The sequence below is a fragment of the Papio anubis genome, chromosome 12, assembly GCF_008728515.1.
Source record: "Papio anubis isolate 15944 chromosome 12, Panubis1.0, whole genome shotgun sequence".
In the NCBI taxonomy this organism is placed as follows: Eukaryota; Metazoa; Chordata; class Mammalia; order Primates; family Cercopithecidae; genus Papio; species Papio anubis.
This window is the reverse complement of record NC_044987.1, coordinates 104,285,581-104,307,685: the sequence shown is the minus strand read 5'-3', so window position 1 is coordinate 104,307,685 and position 22,105 is coordinate 104,285,581. Positions and strand designations below refer to the sequence as shown.

General features: G+C 45.8%; 1 protein-coding gene across 2 annotated transcripts in view; it reads right to left on the bottom strand.

The window, feature by feature from the left end:
• SYT13 (synaptotagmin 13) overlaps window positions 1-22,105 on the bottom strand; it is a 45,974-nt gene that overhangs the window by 12,589 nt on the left and 11,280 nt on the right. For both annotated transcript variants that reach the window (XM_009186238.4, XM_003909988.4), the window contains exons 2-3: window positions 2,871-3,096; window positions 1,471-1,605 (exon numbers count right to left, since the gene is read on the bottom strand). In XM_009186238.4, coding sequence (XP_009184502.1) covers window positions 1,471-1,582 — 112 coding nt within the window. In that variant the 5' untranslated portion in view covers window positions 1,583-1,605; window positions 2,871-3,096. The remainder of the gene's footprint in view (window positions 1-1,470; window positions 1,606-2,870; window positions 3,097-22,105) is intronic.

Below are 22,105 nucleotides of genomic sequence, written 5' to 3'. Positions count from 1 at the left end.
TGACCTTGGGTGTCTGAAAGGCTGACCATGCCGGGCACCAGGGAATCGCCTTTCACTGAGACATTTAGAAATAGATCATTTGAGGAGGCTGGCCTCAGCACATGCTGATTCTCCTTCTTGGAGAACAGGGACAAGACTTGGCATTTCCTGGAGCCCCCTGAACTCCGGATTCTGAAAATGTGCCAAGGTGCCAGGACTTGCTGCTGGGGGCCTTTACTAGTGGTGCTGCTGACACATAACTGTTTGTTCTGAACTTTAAATAGTCACCATGTAACCATTTTCCATGCGAATCACTTGGCTCTTACCTCATGAGTGAGTGTGGCTTTATGTTCTGAACCTTGGTGTTTTCAAAGCTTCACAATGTGTGGATCTGCCCAGAAATTTACACCTTTGGTGCTTTTCTGACTGGCTCTTCAGTGATCATTTGGAAAGTGGTAGCTGACATTTCACAGGAAGAGAAGATGAAGAACTGAGGCTATATGTCTTAATAGCAAGAGCTTTCCACTGAACTTCAAGGGACTACTTAGTCCTGGCTCTGTCACCAGTTAGATGCAGTGATCTTTGACAAGTCATATGACTTGCCAGACCTCAGTTTCCTAATCTGTAAAACGCACTAGTGTGAAGACCAAACACAATAAAGTATAGGAGGAAGGTGCTTTAAAATCTTAAAAGATAATACAAGGAAAAAGATTTTAATAATAATAAGATAACACAAGGAAAAAGAAAATAGAATTATATATAAAATTCCAATTTATCTGACCCCATTGCTAGCCCTGATTTCTTTGCAAAGTCTTAGCTTTATTTACTGTCCTTAAAGTGAACTGTCAGGGTAGAGAAACCAAGGACATCCTGCCACCCTTATGCTGCTTGGCTCTTAGATTGTAGAAGTTTTTCTGACCATTCGGAATACCCTCTGTGTACAGCACAAAGCCCTGTCCAATTTCAAATTCATCTATGGCAGAGATGGCTAGCTCTTCACCCCAAACTCATTGCCTTTCCTTCCTGGGCACCCACCAACCCACATTTCCCAGCCTGCTTTGCAGTTGGGTGTGCTCATGTGACTGAGTTATAGCCAATGGGATGCAAGCGGAAGTGACGTCCACCAAGTCCAGGTAAAGGCTGTTAAGGAATGATCGTGCCCCCTCCTTCTCTTTCTCCTTCCATCTGCCAGATACAGATGGCAAGGATACAGATGACAAAGAGAGGGTTACGGAGCCACAGCTGGAAGGAGCCTGGTCCTTGAATCACCATTTGGAGAAAAAATGTTTGTTAACCAGGAATCCCCACTTTGGACTGTTGGGGTTGGGGATGTGGGAAATCTTTGTGTCCAAGCTCCATGTGTTCCAGGGCCTGGTTGTTAGAGTGCTAATCCTGTGCTCCCTCCAGCTGCGGATGATCCATCCTGTCTGCACAGCTCCTCCAGGGGAGACAGACACACAGAAGCCCACGAGAGTCAAATAAGAGCAGTACCTTCCAGGCAAGTCACAAACAATTCAGCCTTCTGACGGTCATAGTCCAGGCAGTAGTGGAGTTTGGGGGCCTGGTTCCAACTGGCAGCCTTTTCTGGGTTCCAGGTCTCCATGACACAGACATCCTCCACCACACCTGTTAAGAAAGGCAAAATCGTCACTGCCACCCACACTGGGGTTCTGCTTTCCTGATTACACCTTTCCCATCTCTATCACCTATGCTAGAAACCCAAATCCAAGTCTTCCCAGCTGTGTGCAGAATCACAGTGGCCACACCAAGACAACACATGGGGTCAATGTCACAGTCCATTAGGCGGCATCTGTGTCCACTGGCTCCCTCACCAACCACACAAAACAAAACAGAGACTACACAACAATCCATTCTCCCTGCTTTATGTTTTGTCTTTCTAAAAGGCCTACATATTCTTTGGGTCAGGGACAACTGTGTCTCTTCTTCCCATATCTTCCCCAGTGCCCAGCAGCAGCATGGTACACCTAAAGGTTCCGCACTCTTGATGTGGATGCTGATGAAAAAGAGAGTAGAAATAGTAACGATATGTTTTGGCTGGGTGTGATGGCTCATGCCTGTAACCCCAGCACTTCGAGAGGCCAAGGCAAGAAGACCACTTGAGCCCAGGAATTTGAGACCAGCCTGGGCCACATAGTGAGATCTCATGTCTACAAAAAATAAGCAAAAATTATCTGGGCGTGGTGGCATGCACCTGTAGTCCTAGCTACTCAGGAGGCCGAGGTGAGAGGATCACTGGAGCCTGGGAGATTGAGCCTGCAATGGCCCATGATCATGCCACTGAATTCCAGCCTGGGAGACAGAGCAAGACCCCAGCTCAAAAAAAAAAAAATTGCTTGGGACCTTAACTCAAAAAAACAACAAAAAATCCAATACGTTTTTTGTTACCTCTTTTGTGCCAGGCCCTGAATTAAGCATTTTATGTGCGTGATTTTATCTACACTTTACAACTCCCCTACCAGACAGATAATAGTCTAGTCCCATTTTATGGATGAGGAAACTGAGGTTCATGGAGTTACAGCATGACCCATGCCACATAGCAAGTATATGAAAGGGCAGCAAATTAAACCCATGACTCTGAAGCCCATGGTTTTAACCATGGCTCTTTATCCTCTCTTATAGTTGCACACATATGACTTGAAAGGGACTCCATTTCCCAGTGGAAAGTTGGCAGCCTGGGGGAGAAGTGCCATGGCAACACGTTGTCAGGAAGGAAGGATCATGATTCCGAGGCCTAGTGCCCATCTGCTTGGCCGGTGCCAAATGCTGGGGCACTCAGCCTCCTCAGCAGGTCACACACAGCATCTACAGAGACATTGACAAGCCCCACTGGAGTGCTGCCCATGGAAGTGCAGGGGGCAGGAGACCCCTACCATTCTGAGGGAGGATGAACAGCTCCTCTGTGACCTGCCTCTTGAGGCGACTGTCATTCGGGGGTTGGGGGCTGGCAGGTGCAGTGGGCTCCTCCGTGGACCTCAGTGAGTAGTCTGCATAGTTGATGACCTCTGGAGCCGTCACAGCTGGCCTGGGTCCATAGATGTCTGGGAACTTGAGGAGGGCACGGGGCTGAACAGGTTCCGTGGATTTTTTAACGTTGAACTGCAAACACAAATTACTCTGATTAGTCCACAAAGGAGCACTCCTGTCTGTTTACCCCCATGGAAGGGAGAAGCGATGAACTGACCTGTTGTAGGAGGCAGAGGGAGAGGTGTGGTTCCATTCTGCTCCGAAGAGCACAACCTATCAAACTCACTCGAATCCGCAATCCACTGAGATGTGGGCCCTGTTCATCTATCCCTCCTCCATCCATCGGCCCATCCATCCTATGGCTGTGCCCATGGGTATTGCCTGGACCTGCTGCAGGTGGTTGCCCCTCTGCTGCTCTCATCTGCTCCCTTGCCTCTTCATTCTCCCCTCTCTCTTCCTCCCTCCTCTTCTCCACCTAATGGCTCAGAAATGCCAGTGGCTCCCACCACACTTGGAGCAAAATTCAGACTCTCTGCAGCTTGCCTAGCTTGATCCTGCTCATCTGTCTGATATCGCCCCCAATCCTTCCTTTGCTCACCTGCAGTCACTGAGCTCCCTGCTTCTCAAACAGCTTGGGCTCTTTCCTTGGTCCAGCTTCGAACTCCTAACTTTTCCTCCCAAACCGCCCACCCCTACCTCCACCTGCTTTTTGCATGGCCGGCTCCACCTCACACCTGAAGTCTGACCAAGGAGTCCATCTCTAACCTTCCAATCTAAATTAAATCCCTCCCCCAAGCCTGTCCCTCCCTATCACCACATTCCACTCTTTTGCTTCACAGCATTGATCTCACCCTATATTGTTTTGATCATAGGCTGGCCTGTTTGTAGTAAGTATCTCCCACTAGCATGTGAGATCTATTAGCACAGGAATTATGTCTTGTCTTGCTCCTGCCTAGATCAGCCTGGTCCAAAGCCCACTGCCCCCATGGCTCTCGATGTTTGCCCTGTCTTCAAGTCTTTCCCCAGCAGAGCAGTCCCCATCAGAGACATTTATCATTATCTTGTTACGCACAGCAACTAGTCACCCTGGGAGAGACATGCATGACTTGCAAAACCAATTTCCCTTTGCACCTCCACCCACACTGAGAGTGTCACTGGGCATCAAGTTGCTGTGTCCCTTGTGCCTAGCATGGTGTCAGCTCACAGGGAGTATGCAATAAATACCTGTGACTAGGGCTGCCATGTTGTATGGTTTGTGCACTGCACAAAAGTCTCTGGATGAGGACAGAGTAGAAGCCAAAATGCAGCCTGTGTACCACTTGTCCAGTTGTGTGCTCTAGGCTAAGCCCTTTTCGCTCGGAAAAAAGGGGAATCTTTCTTTTCGAAAAGACCCACCTGCTTGTCAACCCTTAAGTATGTGGGGCCCCTCACAGAGAGAAGTGGGATCTTCTGTCTCTCCCTTCTATTTGAGAGACTCAAAGTTATATGACAGGTAGCAAGAGGAGCCTTCCTGGTCCTCAGGATTGAAGACCAGGTCTAGAGCTTAAATTGCTGGCACCTGGGTGGGCAGCCCACAAAAGGGCCCTCAGATTAGACAGGCAGATCTGAAGACTGAGATCTACGACTGAGTTCCCAAGAAGCCTCCTGCCCTGCATGCTGGCACTCCTGGCCCTCCCATCTCTGTGGCTGAAGCGGGTAGTGGGTGCAAATGGCTGGCAGCAGGACTCAGGCTGCCCTGCCCAGTGGCAGGAGTGACCCTGCACTGCATAGGGATGGAACTGGACGTGGTCTGGAAGGAGAGGCACTTAACAGTTTGCACTATTTCAAAAAGTTGTGTTTCTAATTTTTGTACCCTCTTTAATTATCCCAGGATGCATCCTGGACATTCTGCCCCGGTTAGGACTCTGTCCCCAACCATTCCCGAAGGAGGCTGGACCTAGGTGATAGGGACATTCCTTAATTAGTTTCATCCATTGGACATAAGAAGCTGCAGCAGGGCCCAAAGGGGCAGGAAACAGGGGCTGGCCTCTCGGTGACCTCTTGGACAACCTCTTCCTGCTGGGCCCCCTATCCTGCTGCTGCCCCTGCATTTTCACATGTTTTCTTCTAAACTTCCCTAAAAGGTAGAGATTATCCTTCTTGTACAGATAAGGAAACTGAGGCTCGGAGGAGATTTAAGAAACCCTCAGTTCTCCTCTCAGAAACACTGCACAGTAGATTATAATGTAACCCAAGCGAGGACCTGATTGTATCCTGATCACCACTGAGTGTGCCTGGCACACATGGGCTCTAAAAGCATTTCTGACTACGGTGGAGTGAAGTCACTTGGAATCATGCAGCTGGTGAGGGCAGCAGCAGAGAAAGCCTAGATCAGCCTGGCCCAAAGCCCACTGCCCCCAGGGCTCTTGACACTTTTCTTGCCTCCAAATCTTTCCCCAGCACAGCAGTCCCCATCGGAAACATTTATCATTATCTTGTTACACATAGCCACCAGTCACCCTGGGAGGGACATGCATGATTTGCAAAATCAGGCCCCCTTTGTACCTCCACCCCCACTGAGAGTGTCACTGGCATCAAGGAGGCTAGCTTCCGGTACCAACCCTACCGCTGGAGCTAGGTCACTTTGGGCAGGTAATTCCACCTCTCTGGGCCGTCACCTTAAGTGATAGGTGATTTGCAGGCTATCCTACTCCACATTCTGAGTTGCTTTTTTAGGCTGCAAAGAGGTGAGAGACACCATTGCTTTATTTTCAGGTATAGATGAGTTGGAGATGATCACAAACAGGTGAAATAAACAAGTATCTTTGGCCACTCAGGACCGCAACACAGAAGCGGACGGGAGGCAATATGTGTAAATAACACCTGATAGCCTGTGCACAGTACATGCAGGACACAATCAGAGGTGCCCAGGAGGCCGAGCTGGCCTTCAGGGAGGAGCCAGGGCGTGACTGAGACCTTGAAAGAGAGGGTGATTTAGAAGGCAGGGGCGAAGACCGGGGTTGGGGAAGTAAAATTCTGTGCTCCTGACACCAGATGCTCAGGGCCCTTGGAAGAGACACAGAGCAATGACTAATGTCGCCATCTTTCTATCCTATACAAAGTTACCTCCACCTTCAATATTTCATATAACTCTGTATTACCTTCATCCTACTGTTTCACAATGAGGAAATTGAGGCTCAGGGAAGCTCGCAATCATACAACTGACAAGTGGTATGTATCATAAAGCCTCTAGATGTTTTCACTTCAAAATTCACGTCATTTCCATTGTCCTGCAGCTGCTTCTCAACACCACCCCCTCGCCACCCCCTGCAAAATCCCTGTTGGTCTTGCCACTGGATTCTAAATGACAACCACAGCATCTCAGGGGCCCACCCGCTGCCACTCCCTCCCATTCATCGGCACAAAAGTGCTCCCAGAGGCTGCTGGGCCTCAGCACACACCTGACTTAAAGTCACGTCACCCTCTGCTCTCACTTGGTTGGGACCAGAACTAAGACTGTTTGGGTGGCCCGGGAAACATTTTTTGTGTTTATATTTGGTTTCATCCCAATTCAATCATCTGAGAAAAGGGCTGGGCTTCATTCCCAGTTCGATGCAATTTGGATGATTTTGCATTTTCAAGGGGGAAATAATCACTGGGCTCAGCTCTGAGTGAAGTTCACTCTGTGTTGCCTCAAGTCGTGACAGAGTCTGGCTCTGCCTTCCTCCCTCCTCAGTGGATCTCAGTTTGTGTGTCCCTGATAACCTCAGGAGCTTGTTACCAGAGCTTAAAATGCACTCCTAGAGCAAAAGATTGGGCATTTCTTAGTTGTCTACCAATACCCATTCCCTCTCCCCTCCACCCGCCCTCCACATCACCAGGTTGTCTAGGTTCCATCCCATCCCCAGCTCCCAGGAAGAGGGTCAGATCTTTCCATTTCTTGGCATTATCTTGGTGACCGATTCCTAGGGGTTGGCACCCGTCCTGGGGAAGGGAGGGACTTGGATTCCACAGTAGTAGAAGTCCCCTCCTCCCTGGACAGGAAGCGGGTGGCCCTGCCTTGTGACTGCAAGGTGAGTCAGCCTTGGGGCAGCAGTGTGGAGAGACAGAAAGAACCCATGTCCTTGATGGCAATGTCATTAAGCTGCTCAGCCAACCAGTCCTGCAATCTGTCCTGCCTCTGCATTTCAAGTTACATGAGCAATACTGTTCTTATTGTTTAAGCCAGTTTGAATTGGGACTTTTGTGCCTTGCAACCCAGAGCATCCCAAACTGATGCATTGCCTTTTTTCACAAGCATCACAGGAGATCATGACCCTGGTGTGGAGAAACTGGGCCTGGGGTAGAAAGAACCCCTCTTGAATCTCTGCATCCAGCCCAAGGCATCCTCATTTGCTGTTTATTCTTTTCCCACTTTATCCTGTGTGGCAAATGGCTGGCTTTAGCTGGGAATGACTTACAGCCTTTGCCCAGGCCAAGAGCAGAGTCTGATGACAGCTACACGAGTCTCTTCAAGGAGCAAAAGCAGCAGCTCATTACCTATCTCCTTCTCTTGTACAATCTTATTTATTGCATTTCAAACTTGGTTCCATCACATCTTTCAAATGCATCTATCTTTGCACTTAAATAGCTGAAACTTCAGTGCCAGACAAACAGAAAATAGGTTCAGAGGTTGAGAGAGGAAGCCTGGGAGAGGGTTCTAGGTGAAGAACAAGAATGTCTGGGGGAAGGAGGTGCTCAGGGTAGCAGGGCCCTAGAGAGAGACCTTGCTCCAGCCTTCCACCATGGGTGCATGAGGGGCAGGACTTAGAATCAGATATTCTCTGTCTATGTGTCCCTTGAAGCCCAGGAATAGGGCCTGGGAAGTATATCTGCAGGATGAATAAGGTAAGATTTCCAGGGGAGACAGGCATTCAACAATTAGGGGATGGGTGCACAGCTGTGCTTGGCATTGCATGTGCATCTGGATAGAAGAATCACACCCTCAGATGTGCATCAGACCCCTCAAATGTACCTCCTCAGATTCTCCCAGCCTCACCTGTCCCTGGGACCTTTGGCTGCTTGCTCCTCCCACTGCGTCCAACCAGCTGTCCATGGGCACAGCCCCACAGGGTCTCACATTGGGCTCAAGCCATACCTCTCTTGCCTTCTGCCCTGGGACTTCTCCATGCCTGCTGAGGTGTGAGACACCAGGAACACTCTGTCCACTCAGAAGCAACCCAGATGTGCAGAGAGTTAAAGCTCCACAGGGGAACTCAGCAACAAAAACCCAAACAACCTGATTCAAAAATGAGCAAAGGACTTAAATAGACACTTCTCTAAAGAAGATATGCAAATGGCCAATAAGCACATGAAAAGATGCTCATCATCACTAATCACCAGAGAAATGCCATAAAAACTACAGTGAGATACCACCCCGCATCCATTAGAATGGCTACTATCAACAAAACAGAAAATGACAAGCATTGGTGAGGATGTGAAGAAATTGGAATTCTGTGCACTGCTGGTGGGAATGTAAAATGTACAGCTGCTGTGGAAAACAGTATAGTAGTTCCCTAAAAAACGAAAAATAGCCAGGCACGGTGGCTCACGCCTATAATCCCAGCACTTTGGGAGGCAGAATTGGGTGAATCACTTGAGGTCAAGAGTTCCAGACCAGCCTGGCCAACATGGGGAAACCCCATGTCTACCAAAAATACAAAAATTCGTCTGGGCCTGGTTGTGCACACCTGTAATCCCAGCTACTCAGGAGGCTGAGGCAGGAGAATCGCTTGAACCTGGGAGGCAGAGGTTGCAGTGAGCCAAGATCGTGCCACTGCACTCCAGCCTGGGTGACAGAGCAAGATCTTGTCTAAAAAAAAAAAAAAAAAAATTAAGAATAAAATTGCTGTATGATCCAGCAATTCCACTTCTGGGTATATACTCAAAATAATTGAAAGCAAGGTCTTTGAAGAGATATTTACACCCATGTTCACTGTAGCATTACTCACAGTCGCTAAAAGGTGAAGCAATCCAAATATCTATGAACAGATGAATGAATAAGCAAAATGTGGTATATCTATACAATGGAGTATTATTCTGCCTTAGAAAGGAGGAAGATTCTGACACATGCTACAACATGGGTGAATCTTGAGGACATGATGCCAAGTGAAATCAACCAGTCACAAAAAGACACCTATTGTATGATTCCACTCAAATGAAATTCTTAGAGTCCTCAAAATCATAGAGACAGAAAGTAGAATGGTAGATGCCAGAGGGTGGGGGAGGGGAAAATGGGAAGTTATTATTCAATGGGTAGGTACAGATTTTTTGTTTTACAGCACAAAAAGTGTTACGGAAATGGATGGTGGTGATGTTTGTAAAACATCCTGAATGAATTAATACCACTGAACTGAGGCTGGGCATGGTGGCTCATGCCTGTACTCTCAGCACTTTGGGAGGCTGAGGCAGGAGGATGGCTTGAGCCCAGGAGATCTAGACAAGCATGGACAACATAGTGAGACCCCATTTCTACAAAAGAAAAAAAAAATTAGTTGGGTATGGTGGTGCACGCCTGTAGTCCCAGCTACTCAGGGGGCTGAGGTGAGAGGATCACTTGAACCCAGAGGTGAAGGCTGTAGTGAGCCAAGATTGCACTGCTGCCCTCCAGCCTGGGCAACAGAGGGAGATCCTATCTCACACACACACACACACACACACACACACAAACCATTGAACTGTACACTTAAAAATGGTTAAGATGGTAAATTTTATGTTATGTTCTTTTACCATAATAAATTTAAAAAAAAAAAAAAGAGAGAGAGAGAAAGAGAAAAAAAAAAAAAAACCCGAAATCAAACACCTCTACGGGAGGAACCCGACCCCTGTGAGCTGGAAGACAGGCAATGAATTCTCCTTCCTCCTCCTCACTGTTCCCAAAAGTGCCTTCAGTCGCCTTTTGGAAGATGACCCCTGCAGATCCAGCAGTCACCCTGAATGCCAAGTGGTAGTGGCTCGGTAATGCCCCTGTGCTTTTCCTTCCTCCTCCCGGGCCCCGCCCACCGTTCTCCGGCTCCTGCTTCCTCATGAAGGGCAGCACAGACGCCTCCAGCTCTGCCTCCGGTAATAATCCAGGCAGAGACAGATGGCATGGGGGGTGGAACCTGAACCTTCATTTAATGAACAAATATTTATTGAGCCCCACTACAAGCCAGGTTCTATGCTAAGTGTTCGGAATATGGGAGTAAACAGGACAGATGCTGTCCTTCCCTTATGGGGCTTATGTTGGAAAACCAAAAATTAATTATGTAGTTAATGATCTGTAAACAAACATTTCATCTTACCAAAGATGCTAGGTGACCCCTTTTATGACATGATTAATTTTTCACCTTAAGGCTGTTTATTAATTTGGGGTTTCATGCTGGGACATCCCTCTTACAGTAGCATTGCACCACCCAGGAGGTTGCAGGTTGGGGAAACAGATCCAGCTGAAAAAGGGGACATCTTTACTCTTTAAACTTGAACTTTAAAAAAGGGGAGGGCAGAGAAGAAGCATCCAGTTGAGAATCCAATATTCAGATGATGCCAACCATAGGCCACTGCTGCTACTGAGGTCTATAGTATAGCTAAGCCCCCGCTAAGGGGGTTGTGAGGCCAGGGCAGAGGGACCTGCAAGAGTCTGTCGCTCTGGGCTCTAATACTGGCGTGTATATAATGAAATATATCCTGCTGATCAGGTATTCAGGCTCTAAAACAAGACAGCTTAGTTGGAGTCTGGGCTTTGTCAATTACTTGCTGTGGGACCTCGGGTCCGATTAATTAACTTCTCTGTGCCCAGTTTCTTCATCTGTAAAATGGGGATGCTAACAATAGCATCTATCTCTTGGGGCTGGATTGAGGATTAGATAGGATAACCCACTCAGAGCTCTTAGGACAGAGGCTAGCCCAGCCAACCCTCGACAAATGTCAGCAATATTTATGTGACTCTAGGGTCTAGTCAGGTGCTACGAAAAGTGGGGTTTGTGTGTAGAGACCAGTTGATGAACTATTTTTTGTTGTTACTTTTTTACTAATTTGTGATAAATATAGAAATTGAGTGTGAGCATTACAACAAACCTAAACTAAGCTAAACTGCAACCTCTCTCACAGGTGGTTGGAGAAGCTCTGGTCTAGACCAAGCATTCTCACACCAGAGCCGCCGTGGTAGGTGCATCTGTGATGACACCTTTCAGGGTCCTGTCCCTTGGTGTCCATGCCCTTGTATAATCCCCTGTCCTTGAATATAGACTGGACCTAGTAACTTGCTTCAAATGAACAGAATATGCAGATGTGAGAAGACAATATTGCTAAGATTAGATTACCGAAAAAATGACATTCCATTTTCCTTGCTCTCTCTCACCCACTCCCTCTGATAAAACACACTTAAATGTTGAGAGCTTTCCTATAGAGAGCCCCATGTGCAAAGACCTGAGGGCACTGCAGGAAGAACTGAATCCTGCCAACAACCACAAGAGCGAGCTTGGAGGTAGAGGTTTCCCCAGACAAACCCTGAGATAAGCACAGACCCAGAGGACACCTTGACTACAGCCTGGCAGAGATTCTGAGCCAAAGGACCCAGGTAAGCCATGACTGGATTTCTGACCCCACAGAAACTGAGATAATAAGAATTGTTGTTTTAAACTATTGTGTTTTGGGGCAGTTTGTTACACAGCAATAGATAACTAATACAGCTCTTTGTGAGAATTACCCAAGAAGGTGTTAAAAAAATGTACACACCACTACACACCCACTAAAATGGCTAAAATCAAAAAGACTGACAACACCAGTGTTGACAAGGACGTGAGACATTTGGGATGCTCACCAGCGCCGGTGGAAGGGAAAATGGCAAGTCACGCTGGAAAACTGGAAGTTTCTTAAAAGTTAAACATAAATCTATCCTATGACTCAGCAGTTCCAGTCCCACGTATTTATCCAAGAGAAAGGAAAACATGAATCCGCAAGAAGACTTAGACATGGCTACTGAGAGCAATGTAACTCATCCCAGCCAAACACTGAAAGCAGCCCTGCCGTCCACCAATAGGACAATGAAGTCAGTTGGGGCATATTCTTATAATGGAATATTCATCAACCAACAAAAGGAATGAGTTTCAGGTACACTTAGCAACAGAGATTAATTACCAAAACATGCTGACGAAAAGAAGGCAGCTGTCTACAAATACATACTGCCTGATTCCATTGACAGAGCTGGATCTCAGCCAGAGACAATTTGGCCCCTCAGGGGACATTTGCAGTGTCTGGAGACATTTTTGGTTGCCGCAAATGGAGGCGGTGGAGCTGCTACTGACCACAGTCACCATGGGGGTTGGGAGCTGTTACTGGAGGCCAGGAATGCTGCTAAGCATGCCACAATGTCAACCCCTATCTCAGTTTGGACAGCTATAACAAATTACCATAAACTGGGTAACTTCAACAACAAATGTTTATTTCTCACAGTTCTAGAGGCTGGAAGTCCAAGGTTGAGGAGCTGGTGAATCTGGTGTCTGGGGAAAACCCACTTCCTGGTTTGCAGAGAGCCATTTTGTTGCATCCTCACATGGTGGAGAGCAGACAGCATCTCTCTCACATGTCTTCTTCAAGGGCACTAATCCCATTCACGAGGGCTTTACCCTCATGACCTGATCACCCCTCAAAGGCCCCACTTCCTAATATCATAGCATTAGGGGTGAAAATTCCAACATATGAATTTGAGGGCACACATTCAATCCCTAATTCCCCTACAACAAAGCATTATCAACCCAAAATGTCATTAGGGCTGAAGTTGGGAAACCCTGATTTAGATGAAGTTCTATGACAGGTGGAACTCATCAGTGGTAATAGACTTCAGAACAGTGACTGCCTTTGGGGAGAATGAACTGGGAAGAGGCACGTGAGGGGTGTGGGTTACAGCCTGAGAGATACATATTTGTCAAAATTGATCAAGCTATAAACTTAAGATGTGTATATTTCACTGTATGCAAATTATATCACAATAAAAATAGAGATAAAGTCAGTGCCAGTTCCCATACTTTGACGTGCATCCGCTTCATTTGGGGAATGAAGATTCCCAGGCCCCTCAGAGGTTTGACTTGATGGGTTCTAGGTGGAGCCTAGGGACGCCTCACTTGGGAACACTCTGATTTGGGGAAGCCCCAAACATCCAGGTAGGGTAGACATAGACACCCCCTCTTTCATGGTAAGCTGCTCACAGGCACGGCCTCCTGTCTCAGAGTCCGCTCAGCTCCCCAGCCCCCGCAACACTGATTTGCCTGGTAGGCCTCCGTCTCCTAGGAAGCTGCCAGTGCCAGGGCCCTCTACTTCTTGCTTGCTTCAAGAATTGTGAAGCCATGTGCCTTTGGGCAAATCCACAGTTATTTCTGGGAGTGGGAGAGTGGTGACACAGTTTAAGCTGCAAAGTGGAAATCCACCTTGAAGAGGAGGCTTGGCTTCCGGTCCAGGCGGCGGAGTGTTTCCATGGCGATCTTGCCCCTGTACCATCTTTTGTTATCCCTTCCAACACCTCCTCTCCTGTTTGTTCCGAGTCTGTGCCCCCAATCCTTTCTCAAATCCGCCTCCCTCGGAGCTCACCTCCTCCTATTCTTTCTCCTTTCTCCTTGTGGTCGTTTTGAAATCTAAAACAGCCCGTTTGTGGTTGGTTCAGGACACTCACTGCCTCCAGCCGGTACTTGATGTGACTTGATTGGAGATTTGTTGGTGGGTGAGCCCTGCTGGCAGCTGCCCCTCCCCACCTGGCCAGGATGAGACACAACGAGAATACCAGCCAGCCCTAATGTAAACCTTTTATCTGCTGTTTGTCATCATTCCATCATTCATTCGACAATGATTAAACCTCCCAACAATGGCCAGCTGCCCGAACAACACTGTCTGATCACTGTCCTTATGCAGTGGACATTTCCAGTGGGGTAGACAGCAAGAAGCCAGGAGATCCCAAAAGCTGTTTCCCTTAGGAATAAGTGCTATCCAGACCAGGACACATGGTAATGAGGTCGGTTGCGGCGGGGGCGGGGTGGGGGGAGTTGTTTCTACTAAGAATTTGAGGGTCAGGGAAAGGTCCCTGAGCTAAAATTTGAAGAAAAAGAAAACCCATCATATGTAGCTTTACGATGTGTCAGATACAAGTCTAAGCATTTTACCCATTTGGTTTCATTTCAACTTCACAGCCTCGTGAGGAGGCATTATTGTCATCCCCACTTAGAGGAAGAAACTGAGGCACAGAAGGGTTAAGTCTGAAGTCACATGGTTAATAAGATGCAGAGCTGGGAATTGAACCCAGGCACACGACTGTGGAGCCTGCAGGCTTTCCAGCTTGGCCCCATCCTTCCCTTCCCGGGAAGACACAATAGTCTGTTGTCATTCCCAGGTCTTGGATAGATATAAGGAGAAGCCAGTGGGGCTGGAGGATGTCCCATCTCTACCCTCCCAGCCTAGCCATTCACTCCATCAACCATCATTCAACATTGAGAGCCCTTTATAGGATAAAAGGCATGGCCAACACTGATCGCTACCCCGATGCATAGTCTGTATGTGTGTTGGTTGCGGGGAGTGGGGAGGAGGGGGGATTATTAGAGTAATAACTATGATGAAGAACAGTAAAACACCAGGCAGAGTCTGTAGGAGCAAACCAAGCTTTGCCTGGAGAAGGGGAGGGTGGTAGGCGCAGGAAGGGGAGAAGGGAGAGCTGTAGGAGGATTCATAGAGACACTGACTTTGGGTTGGGTGCCCCTGAAGTCTGACAGGTAGAGAAATTAGAGAGGGGCATTCTGCCAAGACGGCAGAAGGAAAGTTTGCACCGTGCCCAGAGTGCAGTCAGTCCGCGGGTGCAACACAGCTAAAACCCAGTGAGAGGAGGGGGGTGAATGTTGCTGCAATCTCAACATTTCTGGCGGAAACTGAATTTAAAAACAGAATTTAAAAAAAAAAAAAAGAAAAAACTCCATGGGACTGGAAACTGCAAAATGGCAAGATCCTACCTAGAGATTTCCTTCTTGTAGGTGGCCCCTGCATTATTTCAGCAGTCACATCACAAAGCCCTTTAGGCCACCATCTCTGTAAACTTTCTGTGTAACAGATGCTCTGCAATGCACAACACAAACTTTACTGTATTTAATCTTCACACAACTATAGATAAGTGCCTAATATTTTCTCTATTCTATATACCCTAATATTAACAAATTTAAAAAAACCTAATTATTTTTACTACAGAGGAAGAAACTGAGGCTCAGGGAGATTGAAACATATCCAAGGTCACACAGCTAATATATGAAAACATTGGGCTTTGAACCTATGTCCACCCCAAAGCCAGTGCTACTAACCTGTATACTACACTGTGTGTGGTTTCTTGGGGCTGTGTCTCTGGATACCAACCACACAGTTAAAAATGGAAAAGTTTGAATCATTGCTTTCGCTTCTCTGGCAGGTGCCACATCATTAGGCTGGCAGCCCCATCCACTCCCTCTTTCCCCCACCAGTGGTCTGGTTGTTTTCATGAACTGCCTGGATGTTTACGCATCAGCTTTGGTATTGTTCTCGGTTCTGAATCTGGGTTTGACATTCTTTGTGCAGGAAATGTGTTTCATTTGTGCCCTGAACAAAGGCAATGTCAAGACTATGTTGTAATCTCATCAACACTCATCATAAACTATTGTATTTTAAAAGGTCAGTAATCTGGGCTCGAACACAGCCTTTTCACTTCAGCCACCCTGCCCTTATTTTCCCATCTCCAGTGGCCACAACAAGGCTGTCAGCAATGTCTTTCACCTCAGAGCACAGTCCCTGTGTCTTCCAAAATTTGACTTTGCTTTCCAAAATTTCCACTTCTGCCCCCTCTCCTGTCCCACTGTACTGGTTTACTAGGGACTCACATTTTTCCTGTTAAACTGAGTCCATGTATTGAAGGATCTCAGCACTGCATAACTGAAAACTTCTGTCAGATAGGAACACAATTGTTTCATATTGGTTCATTTGAATCCTTTAGACATTTTTTTCTTAGTTTCTATTTTGTGTTTCTAATTTAATGTTCTTTTCCCAAGACAGTAATTTTTGTATTAAAGGCTGAAAAGTTTGTTTATATGTCAGTTTCCTTGGCATTGAAATTAGGGTGTTCTTTCAGAGCAGCTACAGGATTACTTGATTCTATGGTGCTCAGACAATTGATGAAACCATTAACTAGGGCAACTGCCATAACCGTTATTGTGCCAATATATATTATAAGTAATAAAGTGCAAAAATTTGAGTTTGTACCCATTTAAAAATTGATTAACATATATTCAAGGTTATCCTTATAATAAGACCTCTTTCACACTTTTGCATTCTGATAAGCTTTTCTTAGCGGAAGAGAAAGGAGATAAATCTACAGAACCATCAAACCCATATGAATATCACCCATTAGAGGTGATGCAGTGTAGAAAAAAAGTGCAGGGAACCGCTAATCTAAGACATCCATCCACTTATATGCAGATACTTGAAAAGCACATCAGTCTCTAACCCAGAAGTTTAAAAACAGCCGAGTTGTAAAGTACAACTTCAAAACCAAGACAGAGGCTGTTTTAACTAGATTCTCCTTATGTTTTGGTTTTAAGTCAAACCGCTCCACATTATATTGCTGTCAAACAGAAATCAGAACAGACTTGTTGCCTGCCAATCATCTGTTCACCCACCCTACACACCATGGGAGATACATGAGTAAGTGAATAAGTCCCTGCCCTCAGAAAGTTTACCATCCCCTGGTAGAGACGAGATATTCCATAAAGGGGAAATACGAGGTGCTTATGCTACAATTCTCCTACCCTACGCTCATGGCAGATTCGGCTAATTGATTGAAGCATTCTTTCCTGCTGAGTTCAGACACAGGGTGTTTGTTCAGCTTCGGGCTCCAGGAAGCTACTATCCATTAATAGGAATTGATATGGAAGATGAAAGACATTTGCTATTCCTGATTCAAACTTATGAAAAGATAGATAAAAATAGAAGGCAGTCTTAAAAAGCTAAATACCTGGACTGTAGGCTACATAAGACCTAAGGAGGAACTCTTCATTGTTGATGTGATCAGAGATGGCTTCCTGGAGGAGGGGCTTCAATGCAGCATTCAGGGATGACTAACAATGAAAGAGAGAGAGAGAGGCTTCTGAAATAGGGAGGACAGCAGCAGTGTGCATCCAAAGGGGAGCATGCTTAGGACATGGTGAGTCAGCTGGAGAGGAAGGCTGGGGTTGGAGAAATGGAGTTGGAAAGCAATGGTGAGGCCAGGTCATAAAGGGCCTTGAATGCCAAGCAAAAGATCTTGAATTCTATCTTATAAACAATGGAGAACCTTCGACAGTTTGTGAGTAGGAGAATGACATGAGCAAAACTGTGTTTTCAGTAAATCAAACCAGCAGGTACATACAGGAGGGATGGACAGACGTGGAGGAAACTAAGTGAGAAAACCAGCTGGAGACACAGGGACACAGTGAAGGTAACCCAGTTTGGGGGAACCGTGTGCTGGGGAAAGGGAGGAATCCAAAAGTGAGAGCTGCCTCAAGAAAAATACACTTCAACTATAACTTCTCAGGCCTCCCTTTCCAAAAAAGACACACGCACACGTATGTTTATTGCAGTGCTGTTCACAATAGCAAAGACTTGGAACCAACCCAAATACCCATGAATGATAGACTGAATAAAGAATATGTGGCACATGTACACCATGGAATACTATGCAGCCATAAAAAAGGAATGAGATCATGTCCTTTGCAGGGACATGGATGAAGCTGAGAACCATCATTCTCAGCAAACTAACACAACAAAAGAAAACCAAACACTGCATGTTGTCACCCATAAGTGGAAGTTGAACAATGAGAACACGTGGACACAGGGAGGGGAACACACCAGGGCCTGTTGGAGGTGGGGTGGTTGGGGAGGGACAGCATCAGGAGAAATATCTAATGCAGATGATGGGTTGATGGGTGCAGCAAACCACTGTGGCATGTGTACACCTATGTAACAAACCTGCATGTCCTGCACATGTATCCCAGAACTTAAAGTATAACAAGAAAAAGAAAGAGAGAAAGAAAGAAAGAAAGAGAGAGAGAGAGAGACAGAAAGAAAGAAAGAAAGAAAAAGAAAGAAAGAAAGAAAGAAAGAAAGAAAGAAAGAAAGAAAGAAAGAAAGAAAGAAAGAAAGAAGCAGAACCACTGTGTGTCATGGATGTCTGCAGTCTCTGCCATGTTTGGGCAACAAATTGATTCTTCTGTGTGAATTTCATGACTAGTCAGGAGATGCATTTCAAGGGATGGCCATTAATGTGCTGCTTCTAACATTCTTCCTGCAGCTGACATTTTGGCAGATTCAAAGCCAGTCAGTATCATCCATAGATCTAGTTCTTCCTTCTTTTAAATGAGATGCAAACCTAATAGATTTCCTTCTGTATTACAAGAGCTGACAATCAAACAGTCTACAAAATGTCCCAAAATATGATCTGATCGTGGAAGGTCAGTGACATCAGAGTACCTGGCTCCAAATTACTATAAATGAGAACTATTTTTCCTCAGCTCACTCCAAGCTTTTTGAAATGAGAATAATAGCCCCAAAGCTTCCTACCCACAGGTGTGTCTGTTTGGCAAGCATATATTAAAGGCTTCAAGATGCACAAAGCATCAGGCTAGATGCTGAACCAAATGGGAAAATGAAAGTGGCTTCTAAACAATAGAACCTTGTGCAAATAAAGGTGTTATCACTGTTGGTCCTGAGTTTTGCCAATTTCATTGGCATACTTCCTCTGCCTCACAGACTCTTCCTTTATTACTATTAATCATTAGGGTTGGTAATAATAGCTAACATAGTTTGAGTATGCTATCAATAAGGGTTTTTGCAGGAATAGATGGCACATTATAACTGGGTAATTGAGGAGATTTTCATAAAGCAGATATTTACAAATGTATGGAGGGTTAAGGAAAGCAACAAGGAGTGGCGAGTATGCAGGGGCTGGGAGAGCTGGGCACTGTTAACATCCCTAGGCCTGAAGGGGCAAGAATCAGGAGAGGTCACTGGAAACAGGACAGGGTGCTGAAGGGAAACAGCAGCCTGGCAGGATCTGACCCCTTCAGCTGAGGATGTAGCCAACCCCTGGGCACCTAGCAGGGAGGGGGCAGGGGTGATGAAGGCCCCTCACACTCCTCTTGTCCTCAGATCTCCTTTGGGCCAACTCCACCTGATGCAAAGGCAGAGGAGTTGGTCAATGCAGCCAATAGGTGGGGGCCTCCTGGGGCCAGGGTGTGGAGGGGGAGAAAACAGGGATAGGCTTGGAGCAGGGGGTGGGGAAGAACTAGGTTTGGGGTTGAGAGGGGAGCATTCAGAGGGTTCTGGAGGCACAAGGAAATAACTTCCAGCCCAGCACTCACTATGTTCTGTGTATGACTGTGTGATGAACATCTCTCCCTCTAGAATATTAACTGCATGAGGTCAGGGACAGGTTCTGCCTTGTCACTGCACTGTCCCAAGGGCTAACTCAGTCCCTTGCACATAGCAGGTATGCAAGATATAGTTGTTGAATGAATAATCATCCTAGAAATGGAATGTTCATGTTCCCCTTTTCATTCTAACAGACACATTTCATTTATCACATCTGGAATATTCTTGATGAATTTTTCCTTTCCCGCATGGTGAGTAGACAAGTCATTGCTTTGGTAAAGGATAAATAAGAAAATAATCCACAGATTCTTAAAAATATCCTTTGAGCAACGGCAGGTGCTGAATCCGTTGGGTGCTTTCATACATGTCATCTTATTCATTCTTCCATATGACCTTAGAGAACCTTGTAGAATCCCTGTTTCATGAATGAGTAAAGTGGGATTCAGAATGGCCGTGGTGATTTGGCTAGGAAATGGTGGAGTCTGAATTCAAATTCAGGTTTTTGAGTCTCATTTGATTCCTATTTTAGCTCAGCATCTTGATTATAAAAATGAACATTTTCATTCTGAGTTAATTTTTTCTTTTGAGTGGTCTCAAAGATTGTTACCTAAAATTAATTCCAGTGGGTACCCAAAATCAAATGCAAGGCTACAACATGGTGGGATTAGGCTAGGCACCTAACCTCGCATTCATTCCTTTCTGTTCTTTGTCTCTACGTGTTTTGTATGGAGGCTGTTGTGCAAAGGGTGATAGTCATGTTGCCACTTAAAGAATCTGCTCCATTTGTTAGTAAGAGACGAGATCATTAGATGACGCACTTGCAAAGAATGTGCAAAGAAGCCCTCCAAATCATGCGAATATTTTCTCTTCATGTCACATCACTGCCTTCACTGTATTTCTCTCTGGTATCTTCTCCTTTCCTCTATGTGAAGTGACTGCTGGAAATGAAAGTGTATTTTAAGATGCTTGGCGATATGCTCTGAGAAGTGGAGTGCAGGGGGGATTCAGAAATGCAGAATAAGCTTAAAGCTAACAGAAGATATTCTACATGCGCAGCTGTTTCAATCAACTCTTCTAGTTGCCCTACCAAACTGCTTTTACCCAACCTTATCTGCATCTTCAAACACCATCTTTTCCAAAACATCCTTCTTAACTCTATTTGAAAAGCAAAGTCTTTGCAATCCTGCCTCAATAAACTACAGCCTTTACCTCGTGCCGTTCTTACCAGCAAGTCCAACCTGTGTGGTTTATAATGCTCTTCCAAATAAAACGTCTCCCTGGGTATTACCTCATTGGCCTGGCAGCTGAAGATTTTAAAAACTCTCTCTAACGTTAGCCAGATGAACAGAGACCTGAAGGGAGAGAAACCTGTACAAAGTGAAGCTGCCACATGCTTCCTGCTGGTATTGATTTCTTGATATGTCACGAAAGGCAAGCACAGAGATCCTTCGGTGAACTCAGCATCCTCTCCTGCTTCTCTGTGCCTGTGGTTTTTATTTTGGCTACAAGCAGAGGTGTCAGCCCCATGGATCCTTGCCTTCTCATTTGTCTACCCATCCATTCATCAATGTATTTAGTCATTCAACATGTCTCCTCATTTCTCTTTGCTATACGCTAAGTCCTGCTCAACTTTCCATGAGGGAAAAGCATGTCTTTGACTTAATGAGTGGAGGTGGGGGCAGGGAGAGGAATCAATGAAATACGTCAAAATACTCTAAGGTCTATGCCAGATGGACTGACTCAATTTCACAGAATTCTCACAGGACCCCCTCCCGTTTATGCTTGTTTTCATTCATATTCATATATACAGCTCCTCCTCATTATTTGACTCTGATCTGTTCCTAAAAACATGCTGATTAGCAGATTTCAGAAAGCAGGCACTGGTTCTCCATTATTTTAATGGGAAAAATTATAACGCATTCCAGGTCCACCCCAAAACCACAATCAGCTTCCCCAAATAGCACTGTACCATTCTTAAGCAGTGTGTAAAATTCTCCCGGGACTTTTCTATAACATAAGGCAATTAAAGCATCCTTCATCTAATGAATTGGGACCCATTGAACGCCTCCTGAAGGTTTGTTGTGTGGGCAGCAACTGGCCCTGGAGAGGGGCAAGGCTCCTCCAGGCATCGCACTGGCCTGGCAGTGTTGATACATAAGGAAATGTTAAAAGACACTAAATACTGCCTCAATTAGACGGGGTTTGCAGGGCCCAGGTATCAGCGTGAATTTGAGTGAGACCCATGGGGGACTAAAGCTTGGGGGAACAACAGAATGGGAAAGATGAGAATAATAACATATTTGACAGACAGAGCAGCAGGTGCAAACTTGCTGGAAGAACAGGGCAGCCAGGACTACTGCACACACACTCTATTTTTCTCACGAGACTCATGAACAATGAAATGTTTTTACGGGTTGCCCATGTGGACTCATTTTAATGGTCGCTCAATACAGACAGCAAATATTTGTTAAAAACTTGCCAGCTACTGTGATTTTGGATATATACCCAAAGGATTATAAATCATTCTACTATAAAGACACATGCACAGGTATATTTGTTGTAGCACTGTTCACAATAGTAAAGACTTGGAATAACTCAAATGCCCAGCAATGATAGACTGGATAAAGAAAATGTGGCACATATACACCATGGAATACTATGCAGCCATAAAAAAGGATGAGTTCATGTCCTTTGCAGGGACATGGATGAAGCTGGAAACCATCATTCTCAGCAAACTAACACA